General features: G+C 42.3%; 1 protein-coding gene across 1 annotated transcript; it reads left to right on the plus strand.

Annotated features, from left to right (window-relative positions):
• Positions 1–1,829: 1,829 nt before the first annotated feature.
• On the plus strand, positions 1,830–5,320 carry neurod2 (neuronal differentiation 2). The gene is made up of 2 exons (XM_034191102.1): positions 1,830–1,959; positions 4,062–5,320. Exon 2 carries the CDS (start codon positions 4,069–4,071, stop codon positions 5,137–5,139), a length of 1,071 nt encoding a protein of 356 aa, XP_034046993.1. The 5' UTR covers positions 1,830–1,959; positions 4,062–4,068; the 3' UTR covers positions 5,140–5,320.
• Positions 5,321–13,436: the final 8,116 nt, after the last annotated feature.

Genomic DNA, 13,436 nt, shown 5'->3' on the forward strand with positions numbered 1-13,436 from the left:
CAAGCTTGTTTCTCCCACATTAACTCCACTAATGTCTGCTAAATAAAGAGATCACAGAGCTCGGGTGGACACAAGACAGCCGTGCACAACCAGACTGGTGGTGACGAATTCTTGCATATGCCGCTGATGTGCCAACATGCCTTCTCCTAAATTACTGGCACCTCTGCCAGCTTCTACCAGCACCAATTCCGTCATCTCAGCTACCCCCCCCCCCCCCCCCCCACACACACACACAGACACACTTCCCTCCTCATTTTTCATCCTTCCCTTGTGGGCCTGCACACCTGGGTCTCTCTCTCTCTCTCTCTCACACACACACACACACACACACACACACACACACACACACACACACACACACACACACACACACACACACACACACACACTGTGCTCCTATGTCTCTCACCCTTTCTCTGGTGCTTGGCACTGCAGGCACCCCCATCACACACACACCAGCAGCCAGACTGGCGGCCTTGTATTTGAAACCCGAGCATATATGTGATGTCTCTGCACTTAATCACATGAGCAACCCCCCCCCCCCACCACCACCAAAAAAAAAAGAAGAAAAGAAAACATGCAACAAAAGTAATTCCACAACTTTTATTTGACTCATTTGTGGCTTTGGCAAGCGGGTCATGGCCTTGCAGTGTTGTGCCCACAAGAGTCAGAACAAATCACAGTTGGCTTTGGTTGTCATTCCTGAAAACAATGAAGCATAATTTGATCCAATTAGGTAAATAAATAAACAATATGCCTTCTGTTCCATGGCCTTAATGCACTTATAATGTCTCCCCCCACCCTGCTGCGGAACAGAGCTGTGGGTGAATACACCTAAACTCATTTGTTGGAGAATTGGCTGAATGTTTTTTTCTTGTAAAGGAGTAAAAACATGTATGTGTGTGTGTTTGCATGCGTGCATATTAGCGTGAACATGCACATATGAATGTATCTGTTTATATGTATCTTTCTATCGAAATGTATGCATAGATAGATAGACAGATATTGGTGTGTGTGCATGTATGTATACGATATCGTATATGCATTTATTACATATACGTAAATATGCATGCATATATGCGCGCACGCACACACATACCTGATTGCAGTGTGTGTGTGTGTGTGTGTGTGTGTGTGTGTGTGTGTGTGTGTGTGTGTGTGTGTGTGTGTGTGTGTGTGTGTGTGTGTGTGTGTGTGTGTGCAGCATCACTCCTTTATAAGTCTGATCGGTGAATGAGAAAGGTTCGGTTCGGTTTCCATAAAGAAGGTTCGGTTTCCGTAAAGCAGCACAGGTCAACAATGATGTTTTGTTGTTCCACCATTTTATTTTCTCCCTGTCTTCTGTTTCTCCTTCTCTTTTTCTCTGTGAGCGCGGTGACAGATGGCGCAGCCCCCCCACCGCCACCTCCTCCTTCTTCTCTTCCACCACTACCACCTCCTCTCTCTCTCTCTCTCTCTCTCTCTCTCTCTCTCTCTCTCTCTCTCTCTCTCTCTCTCCTCTCTCTCTCTCTCTCTCTCTCTCTCTATCTATCTCCCCCCATCTTCCCTCGGGAGGGCAAATCTTTCCGAATGCGGGCTCATGTCAATCACCGGGCCCTCATGTGATGGCTCTTTGCCGGTGACGTGCCAGCCATATGCGCGCTGGCACCGCAGCCTTAGCTGGTATGTAACCCCCGTCCTCGGTAGCGCACGCACGCACCGCCTTTTACGCACACACACACACACACGCTCGTACGCACGTACACACGCCGGGGACGCACGTTTACTCTTCTCTCCTTTATAGACGACTGCGCGCGCGCCAGGAGAGAAAATCCAAAAAGCCTCAGTGAGAAGGAAGCCGCGCGTGCCGCCCGCCTGCACCCACAGAGCGCTCGTTCGCTCGCTCGTGCGCTCCCCGAAGATGGTCTGAAAGTCGGGCGCCTGCTTTCCCATCATTCCCCGCGAAGAGCTCCAGCCGAGGTAAGTTGGAACATAAACAGTTTGCGCCCAGAAGGAGGATAAATATTTTTAAAATTTAGTAATAATAACCTTAAACAGGCGCAAAAACGTTTTTAAAAAACAAAAACACAACAACAACAATCTTTGGTATATTTTAGCGCATTTTCAGGTGCAATCTTTGGTGTGAAACGGCCGATTTGGCGGGGATCCACATGGAGATGTATGGTAAGACTGAAGACGCACGGCGCGCGCGCTGTTAACGCTGCCTACAACAGCTGATTGTACAAACTGATTACAAAGCCATACATCAATACATCACGCACTGCGTCCTCACATCGATCCCGTCGCATTCCCTTCAACTTTGACACCCGATTCTACCTGGATTAAAAGAGAAAAAGCTGATCAGTTCAGATCTCACTCCTGCAGGATCGGATCGCAGCGGCGCGCGCGGGCTGGAAACATCACATCGGACACTAATTTGATTAGCACATTCTTGGATCCTGAAACAAAAGAGACGGTGGTGGTGGGGGGTAAAAGATCAGAATCATAGTGGAAATTTTCGATAACAATCCCATCGCTTCGGAGAAGGACGTCCTCGAGTTAACGGCAGATTTATTGATGAATTTGTCGATGATTTGCGCGACTGGAGCAAACGAAAGGCTGGGACAGCGCCATCGGTTGTGACAGGCAGCCTGCAGCCTGATTTATCCCTGTCCAGTTTCATCCTCGGCCACAGCACTTCTCCACGAGTATTTTGCAAAGCCAGATGTATGTATTTATTTATTATTGGGGGGGGGGGGGGGGGGGTATATATTTAACGAGAGCTAAAAGGAAACAAGCGTTCCCCGTTTAACGAAAAAGTGCTTTGAAACGATGCACTCTTGCATACTGAATTGCGTGTGAAATCTATTTCGTGTAAACTGCACGGTCTGTTAATTAAACGCTGTTGTGTTTTTTCCCCTCTAATTGAGCAAATCTCCTGAGCCTGAGATTTAAAAACTAGATTTTGCCCCTGGCACCCCCCCCGAGATAATTAACCAACCGTCACAGTCTACCTTACCCTGCAAAGTCTATCTACTGCTGCACTGTAATAATAGATGGAAGTGAAACGTGTTCGGGATGGAGCCTAAAGATCACCTCGACTCTGATTATTCATTTATTTATTTTTGATGGGACTAAATTCGCCATCATCTGGTACGATGGTTATTTCGTTTTAACATTTAATAATTAGCATGTTTTATTTACAATTATTATTATTATTATTATTATTATTATTATTATTATTAAAAGTATGTATTAATATTTTATTATTATCATTATTACAACAGATGACAGCCTTTTAAAATACACTTTTCAAGGAGAACTTCCATCATGTTAAACTAAAAAAAAAATGCTTTTCAGATTAAATTATATTGATTTATTCACTCAATAAAATGACTCATTGGATGTACTTAATTCAGTTATGAACAGGATTTTCATCTAATAAATATATGTAGCCCCAACTCAAATAAAGCATATCCATGCAAGATAATTAATCTAATTTATTTTGGCCTACATATATTTATTAGATGGAAATTCTGCTCATAATTGATGAGTGCATCCAGTGAGTCAGTTTTTTGAGTGATATTGACTATTTTTTCCCTGTCCGCCTATATCAATTCCAATATGTTTCCCATCCTCTGAGGAGAGGTGTATGGTGTGGATGAATAGTGTTGGAATGCAGCCAGGAGTGTATATGGGCGTCAGGAGGAGTGAAACTAGGGGCCCCCATGGGACCTGTAATGTGGCCCCTGCTGCTGGGACCCGCTGCGTAAGGACGCGCGGGGTCACACAGATGACAGCAGGGAATTAAATGTGGATCCGTCTGGCTGCAGAGCAATGGCTGGTTATTATTATTTTCCAGCTTTAATCGAAATTACGCACTAAATGTCGTGCGTATCAACAGTTAATCAGGCCTGACGCGAATTTTCTTTTAGAATTCTACAAATCCGTTTGTGGTTAACGCTGTGCGCACGCGCTCATCTTGCATCTTTGTTTCTCTTTGAATCAGTATATGGGTTTATAGTTTTTTGCTGCTTGTGAGGCCTGATTTTCCGTTTCTTTCCTTTTGTTTTCCGCTGCAGAGCCGTGATGTTGACGAGGCTTTTCAGTGACCCCTCGCTGCTTCCCGACGTGCAGAAGTACTCGGGCTGGGCAGACGACAGCGAAAGCGACGATCCCAAGATCAAAGATGAGGACCAGGACACTCAGGACGACATGGAGGGCCCTGAGCTGAGAGGAGGCAGCCGGACGCACTCGGAGCACGCGGGAGAAGACGACGAGGACGACGAGGCGGAGGAAGAGGACGATGGAGACGATCCAGAAGGAGACAGACCCAAGAAAAGAGGACCCAAGAAACGTAAAATGACACAGGCCCGGATCGAGCGCTCCAAACTGCGGAGGATTAAAGCCAACGCGCGCGAGAGGACCCGCATGCACGACCTGAACTCTGCGCTCGACAATCTGCGTAAAGTGGTGCCCTGCTACTCCAAAACCCAAAAACTGTCCAAAATCGAAACGCTGCGCTTGGCCAAAAACTATATCTGGGCCTTGTCGGAGATACTGCGCTCTGGGAAAAGGCCTGACCTCGTGTCGTACGTCCAGACGCTGTGCAAGGGGTTGTCCCAGCCTACGACCAATCTGGTGGCCGGGTGTCTACAACTTAACTCTCGCAACTTCCTAACCGAGCAACAGTGCCAAGACGGGAGCAGATACGGCTCCGGCTCCTTCTCCATGCATTCCTACCCGTACCAGTGCGCGCGTCTCTCCAGCCCCCACTGCCAGCCGGGCTCGAACTCACATCCGCTGAGGGCGCACGGTTACTGCTCGACTTATGACTCCCTGTACGGCGGGAGCGGATCCCCGGAGTACAACAGCCCTGAGTACGAGGGCCCGCTCAGCCCGCCGCTCTGCATCAACGGCAACTTTTCCCTGAAGCACCAAGGCTCCGCGTCCCCCGACACCGAGAAGGGGTACCACTACTCTATGCATTACTCCGGCCTGCCTGGCTCCAGATCCGCCGGGGCGCACAACCTAGTGTTTGGTTCCTCGGGGTCTCGGAGTGGCATTCACTCTGAAAACGTCCTGCCTTACCACGACATGCACTTACACCATGAACGGGCCCCCATGTACGACGAACTGAACGCTTTTTTTCACAACTAATGCGACAAGCCTGTCGCGCGCCCCCTTTGCAATCAACAATCGAGTCACTGTTGAAGAGGATTTACATATTCTGGACTTACACTCGTTGTCATTCGTGTTTTATGTTGAATTTGTCAAGTATACTGATTTTTTTTTTTTTTCCTGGGCTTGCTGTAGTCAGGGATGTAGTATTCACTTCTATTACTTTGCGCAGTTGAAGCCAATTTTGGACGCATAAGGGGTAATTTGATGCGCAAGTCACATCAAGAACTATAAGAGAATACGGGATTACAAGACCATATGCCACTTAAAAATAGACTATTTGTGTTTGTATTTTGACTAAATTTCGTGACTAAAATATTTATTTTCACCACTGACTGTAGCTGAACACTGGAGGTATAATTTGTGATGCTATTCTGAACATACAATAATAAACACAAAAAAATGCAAACTGGAATTATTCTCCTGTACCTGTGAGAATGGCGACACAGAGAAATGCTGGACTGATTTTTTAAGTGTTTCTTGGGTTGTTGTTGTTTTTTTTATATATATATAAACTGTTTTCTTGCAAATCAATCGTTTCGCATCTATGCAAAACCCAACCAAGAGCACAGAGAAAGGCTGACACACGTATACACTTACGCATACACACGCATGCATACGCACGTGCAAATACACACACATACGAATTTGACAACAGTTGCATGGACTGGACAAGTTGTTTAAATGTGAATTTATAAACTCGAAATGCAAAGAAATCAGTGAACACCCCCCCCCCCCCCCCCCCCCCCCCCCCCCGCGCGCGCGCACTCCACATTCCTCCAATTTCTTTTAAAACTCGTCTTTAATCACATTTCCTTATTCTTATATTGGAGCGTTTGTGAGCCATTGCACTGTACATTACTTTAAAGTTTAAATTTGGTTTAATCTATTTTTTGTATTTATTTGCGAATGTCAAAAATTATTATTATTATTATTATTATTATTATTATTATTATTATTATTATTATTATTATTATTATTATTATTATTATTGGACGTATTTATTGTGTTGCTTTTGTAAGTAATGCTAATAGTCTATGAAAATGAAGGGATCCCATGTGTTGCTGAGGTTTTTATTTATTTATTTATTTATTTTCATGAAGTCTTTCAACTTTGTATTCAACCAACTGTGTGGTACAAATAAAATGACAATACATGATGAGTCTGTGTAACTTCATTTTTGTCACCTCTATCAGACAAATTACGCATGTAAGACATGATTTTTTTTTCGTGTTCCTATACAGAGTTAAGAAAACATTTCAAATCTGCTTTCATATTTATGTGAACGCTTCAGCCACCAAATCAGGCTGACTTCATTGTTGGCCAGATTGGTCAAAAAACAGGTTTTATTAAAGTTGCAGTGAATATTGGTGAGCGTGAGAGGAGGAGTTCATTTTATATTTGTTGTTGGGATCCAGTAGCAAATTCTAAACGTGAGCATCACTAGATCAGGTGACTTTCAAGTTCTGTACTTCTGTGTATAATTGATTTGGTCCAGATCCAGATGGAAGTCCACAAAGGGTTGCTGGACCTTGAAATAGGCATGCCCATTAATGAGTGCTACTCTAGTTTGTGTTGTAAATCGCTAAAAATAAATGAATAATAAATAGTCTAATGCATTTAAAAAGTCCTCCTCCTTCTCCTCCTCCACCATCAGCACTGGACTGATAACATTTGGCTCCAACTGATCATTTGAGGCTGACCAGGCCCAGTGCCACAACCTGCAGGAGTTCTTCTGAAGCCTCGGGGCCTCGATGAGGGAGCGGGCGGGGTTATGTCCTTCATCATGAAGTAAACTGGTGCCAAAGCGTCTTTTTTGCTTGGCTGGCTGCAAAGCAGTCTTTTAAAAATGTATATGGAGTGATTTTAATTGCAGACCTTAGGAATAGGAAGGAGACATTTGAGCATTTGGACTGAGGGTATTTTGGGTCAAATCTGTCCGGTACCGTCACCAAACAGCGCAGGTGGAACAAAACAAAATAGTTCAGATTAGAGTGGGTTTGTGACGGACGTCCGAGCTATGTTCACTATTTTAATCGCATTAGAAGAGAAAAGAAGTGGCTAGAGGGGAAACAAAGATTTCAGCACCACGGAGAGCTCCTACAGCATCAAAGCAGATGTTAGTTTAAAAAAACACTAATAATAATAATAATTCTAAAATATTTATATCCACAAAATACAGAGCTGCACATCATTAATTTTAATGACGCCACGCAGCATAAAATTTGCACATGTAGTTAAAAAATCAAATAAAGATTAAATGTTTTACAATGGACCAACACAGCAGCCTTTACACACATAATGTTCTGAAAACCTGTTGAATTTGCACAAGTTTTACGCCGGATGCACTTCCTGACGCAACTCTACATTACATGGAAAAGGGGAAGGGGTGGGGTTTGAACCAAGACCCTTCCGCACTGGCAACAAGCGCACAAGCCAGTGGTTCACCCCCCCAACGCACGTTTATATAAAGACTGTTTTTTATCGGTGAAGCAGCAACACCTGTTAAAACAACTTAGTAAAATGCACCAAATACAAGATTACATTTTTTTTTATTAAAACATAAAACTGCACCTTGGTACAAAATAATCGTTTTAACATTGTCACTGTACATTAGGCACAACTGAATGTAAGAAGAAGGAAATTTTCATTTTAATAGAGATCATCTTTAATTTACATCGTTTGAAAAATATTTGAAACAGACAAAATAATTCTAAAAGTTGCCATCCCGTGTTTAATTTCACCTTTTGAATTTTATTTTATTTTATTTGGACAAAATATTATTGCAGTTCACGCAACACGTTTTCAGTGAGTTTATAAAGGAATGTTTATCACAGGCGAGTTCAATATTTCTCACGTGCATATAACACATAAGCGAGGTTAAAGGGTTATATTTATTTAAATACACTATTGCGATGTCTGCATCGTACAATCACGGTGTCACACGCACACACGCGCGCTGAAGGGGGCAGCTGTTGCCACCCCGGCTGGGTTTGGAGCGCTGCCCCGGGACCCATATGTTCTCCAAAATGTCCCTGGTGCTCCATGGTGCATGGACACACAGTCTTCTGACGAGAGATTTTTGACCAATAATAATACAAACAGCACTGCAAACACAGAAAAATCGGACTCAGTCTGTTTTGGAGCCGAGCAGTGAGTTCATCACAAATTCGCTTGATGCTCGTTGATTTATTTCAAATAAACTACAACTAGCCCTACGGCGACCACTGATTATATATATATATATATATATATATATATATATATATATATATATATATATATATATATATATATATATATATATATTTACAACAGTTTTTATTACGTTTTTCAGTTAGAAATTACACTCAAGATACAAATACACATTCTGACAACTGATTTCAATTACATTTTTTAATGTGTTTACTTATTTGTTTGATTTTTACAAATAATTTTCGATTTATAATTATTGCAGTGTTTAAAAAGAACCGTGTGATTCTCGCAGCATTTTGTACACCAACATGTAATTGGATAATTATCCGATATCAGTAAGTCACCCATTTTTTTTAAAAAAAGAATGTAATCTTTGAATATGTACAATTTTGGAGTTCTGAGAAACAAATGAGGAAATCGAAGGTTAATATATGCAAAGAAAAGTCATTGTTTTCCGCACACAGTAAAGAATATATATATATATATATATATATATATATATATATATATATATATATATATATATATATATATATATATATAAATTCTGGGCTCAGAATGGAAAACATGACATTTGCACGCTCTTACAACGAATAGATGAGCTGTGTGTGATATTTCATTTTGAGGTTGAAATAATTACTTAAAACATAAATAAATTACTGTTTTATAAAAGAACAAAAGACGCGAAAATGCGTAAAATCAGTAAGATTTTAAGTGTGACAATCAAAGAGATAAATAATTGTATTTTTCAAATATATCAAATTCCCAGTTTAAATCAAAAGAAGTTTAATCATCGTATTTTTTTCTGTCTTTCGGATTAGTCTGTGAATTTTAGCTGGGTACACTCAACAAACCCGGACCCAACATAAGAGGGAAAAAAAATGACTGTGCATCACTACTGGTGTGTAATATTTTTAATTCTAAAAAGAAAATAGTGATATGCTACAAGTGTGTTGATTTTTACAGAATCACAGCATCCACTTTAGTAGCCAATGATAATAATAATAATAATAATAATAATAATAATAATAATAATAATAATAATAACACTTTTTAAAAAATGTCAGAGATTTTAATGCGATGGGAATCGAACCCACAGGTCCGTATTGTTGCTCCAGAGAGGCCTCTGTAGTCTGTTACTTTAGTTATGTGAGTTTTAGGCCTCTTTTATTTGGGGGGTGGGGGTGTCGTCAGCAGGGATTAAAACACACACACACACACACACACACACACACACACACACACACACACACACACACACACACACACACACACACACACACACACACACACACACACACACACACTTCTGGGGCCGGTCAAAAAGTGACGGCAGCGAGAGAGACCAGAGACCTCGGAACCACTACACAAAACTTATGAAAAATGGTGAAAAATCTCCTTTTTTTCCTTTCCTTGTCATTTCTAACACTGAAGACCACGTACTCTTCAATCTGTTTTAAAGTCTGCTGCAGAAAACACGCTGTGCTTTGTCGCGGCTCCGAGAGCGCATCAGTACCGCTGTTACCGAGGTCGTTTGGTTCCGAGGTCTCCAGTTACCTCGATCACATCCTCCTCTACCAAAGAAAGAAAGTATGTGTGTGAGAGAGGCTGACGGAGGAGACTCGTGCCAAGTCTCTTAATGTTTCCCAGCAGCGGCACCAGGAGCTCCGGAGAGGACAACCCAGAGGGCGCGCCAGTGTGCCAGTTCACCGGGCCAAAGTGGCACTGCTGGGAGGAGTCGATGTTTCTTTCCTAATTTTTGCAGCATCTGTTCATTATGCAGGACGTTTAAAAACGAGAGCGCTCATCCAGAGTAACCCTTCACCGCGCACGCAAATGCATACAAATGCACGCGCACGCCACAGAAACACATCAGGAAAGGCGTTTTTTTTTTTTGGTTTGGTGAAGTGGAGCACCATGAATATGCATATATGTGCTACATAAGCTTGTGCAGTGCGGCAACTTTGTGTGCAAACATAATAGAACTCATGTGCAGTAATAAAGTTAGTAAACTATAAATGCTGCAGATTGGAAAGGAGTTATGGAAATGTTTGGTTCAATAACAAGGGACAATTTAGTAGCTGGAGAATTTGCAAATTTGTTGTTGCATCAATGCAAAGTTGCACTGCAACCACCCTCCCCCCAAAAAAGGTGTGCAAATACTTAGTTGTGAAGCTAAACAATCATAAATATCATTCCAATTATATGCAACACGCAATCCACACACTTCATACACACTTTATAATTCATATTTAATTTCTGATGTTACATCAGACATGACACGTGCGTGTTTTGCAAATTAAATTGATCATTAAGTTCTTATTTCCACCTTTTGTGCTTGATCATAAATGCAGTTTTGTGCAAATTAATCCTGCTTTATTCTTCAAACCTAACAACCACTTGCAGCAAATCTCATCTTTAAGGAGTAAAAAAAAAAAAAAACTTCCAATGACACTATGTGCTGCACTCAGGATGAAAAGTGAATGAATCTCGCTGTTTAAATTATCATGTTCATGCCCACTCTTTTTCTCACTCAACTTGGTAGGGAAAAGAAAAAAAAATCAAGTGTTTGTCTGACATAACAGTCAATAGTGCGATTATCAAAATGTCACAAGTACTATGGTGTGAATTACAATTAACATCAAGCTGAAATAATAATTGAGTGTTTTTGTGAAACATAATGTGAATGTAAAGTACGTGGAGAATGAATGTATGGGTGCAGAGGGGCGGGGTGGGGTGGGGGGCGATATAAGCTGGTGCATTTGCAATGTGTCACTGATTAAACAGACAAACTGTGCAGACATGAAATGGACACAGTTGTGATAACATAACACACATTTGAATAATTTATGTCCATGCAAATGAGCAGCATAAACTCACAATGTGAACTTTTTTTTGCAAGAAAGACAAAACATTATACACGTGTGTGGTGAGAACAATGGTGCAGACGGAACACGTACTGAGGCCTCCATGCCAGACTGAATTGCAGAGCACACACACACACACACACACACACACACACACACACACACACACACACACACACACACACACACACACACACACACACACACACACACACACACACACACACCCGTGCTGCCAGACGAGTGAGCGGGCCTGTCGCTGGCAGACCATTCAGAGGAAATTCCACAACATCTGTTTGCTATCACACAATGGGGCACGGTGCAGCACGGGCAGTGGGGCAGAAGCTGAGCTACTGCTGGAGGTTCCGCCAAAGGAGAAACCAGGGCTTCAGGAGGTTGGGGGGTGTAGGCACCTCTGGAAGAACAGAAGCAGAACTGGGGGTGTGTGAAGAGACAGAGGTAGAGATCCTGGGTGCAGCACCAGGTAGGTTTGGATGGTGGCCATTGAAGTTTGACTCTGGCTTGGTTAGTGCCAGATGTTGTTCAAAAGGAGGAGAAGTGCTGAAGTGCATCTTCCTGACTTGACTCGTCTCAGACATCTTCTGGAAGGCTTGGGTGCGTTTTGCTCTACAGGGTCCAGCGGCAGGGTGCAAATGGCCCCTGTTTAGGAGGTTAAGTAGAAGCGTGCAAGGGGGGGCGCAACTGGATCACAGAGGTGGGGGGTGGAGGGGTGGAGGTCGTTGCTGGTCTGCACAGATGGCGTGTGTACATGCGACTGTGCGTGCGCGTGTATGTTATGATAGGGTTGGATGATGCCCTGGTCAGATGGGCAGCAGTAATTGGCCTCCATATTGACCAGTTTGCAGCGCTGGGGGGCGGGCAGTCTCCCAGCTGGACCTGTCAGATGGCATCGCATCCACCTCACTGATCACCCCCCCCAACCACCATACCCTCCTCCCATCCCCACAGACGACCTCCGCACCTCGCCCCTTCTCCTTTCATCTCTGCCTTCTCTCGTCACCTTTAATCTCCAGGCATCCGCCTCTTCTGCTGACGCAGGGACGAGCTGTCAGTCTGCAACTTGAGTTCTTCAGCTACTGCAGTCGCCTGTGCTGAAGCATCTTCTCACCACATCTCCAAAGTGTTCTCACACAGTGTCAATAAAGCATAGAGTCAAGGGAATTTATAAAACAGTAAATTCATTGAAAGAAGTGTCAGTAACACAGATATATGTTGTTTCACCCTAATGTTATAAAAGATTTCCTTTTGGAGGTTCATGGGTGGAGTTGGATTTTTGCTGGGTGGTGATACAGGGAGTTTACTGATGTTCACACATTTTTATAACTCTCTTTTAACGAATCCAATGATAGAGTATTGTATGTGGGGTTTGTTTGTTTGTTTTGCAGTTTGAAAATGAGTTGTTGAACAGGTGAACACATTTGCAAACATCTCTAGTTTCCGTTATCTCAGAGGTTCACAACCTGTGGGACAGGCATTTTTTTGGAGGACACAAAAATAGTTTTCAAGGGACATGAACAACTCAGGACAATGTAAAGCACAAGCAAAATACTACTAATACTACTACTACTACTACTACTACTACTACTAATAATAATAATAATAATAATAATAATAATAATAAACAACCCAGATGCTTCCAACATTATCATTATTCAGGTTAGCAACATTTAAACAGACATCAGCAATATGTAATATAACACAATGCTAAAATGCCTTCGGCCATAAGAGCTTGTAATCAATGAAACAGTGTGCAGAAAGTATGTGACCTTTTGACCCTTTAGAATAGGTTACGTTTAGCCATCTTTGAACTTGTCCAAGGTCTGTGTCCCAAGAATGTTCCCTGTGAATTGAAAGACTGTCTGTGCTCAGCATAAATCCAGTCCTGTTACTGCCAGACAGATGGACAAACAGAGGGACAGGCGGACGCAAAGTCTTCGCCATACCCGATGGCCATATTTTGGCCTTGGAAAAGAATAGAGGATGGACAGGTTTCATAAGACTGAAGAAAGGTGTTATTCAAAACAATCATCGGATATCATGTTCTGTGGTGTCAACACAGCAAGAATCTTTGTTATTATTATTATTATTATTATCATCATTTTATTTTATCTTTTACTGGAAAAGAGATTTTGACCCTCCTGTAGTAAAACTTGTAAATTTCTCATAATTACATCAATTGAATCATGTAATCAC

This window comes from Thalassophryne amazonica, chromosome 16, assembly GCF_902500255.1.
Source record: "Thalassophryne amazonica chromosome 16, fThaAma1.1, whole genome shotgun sequence".
NCBI classification, from domain to species: Eukaryota; Metazoa; Chordata; class Actinopteri; order Batrachoidiformes; family Batrachoididae; genus Thalassophryne; species Thalassophryne amazonica.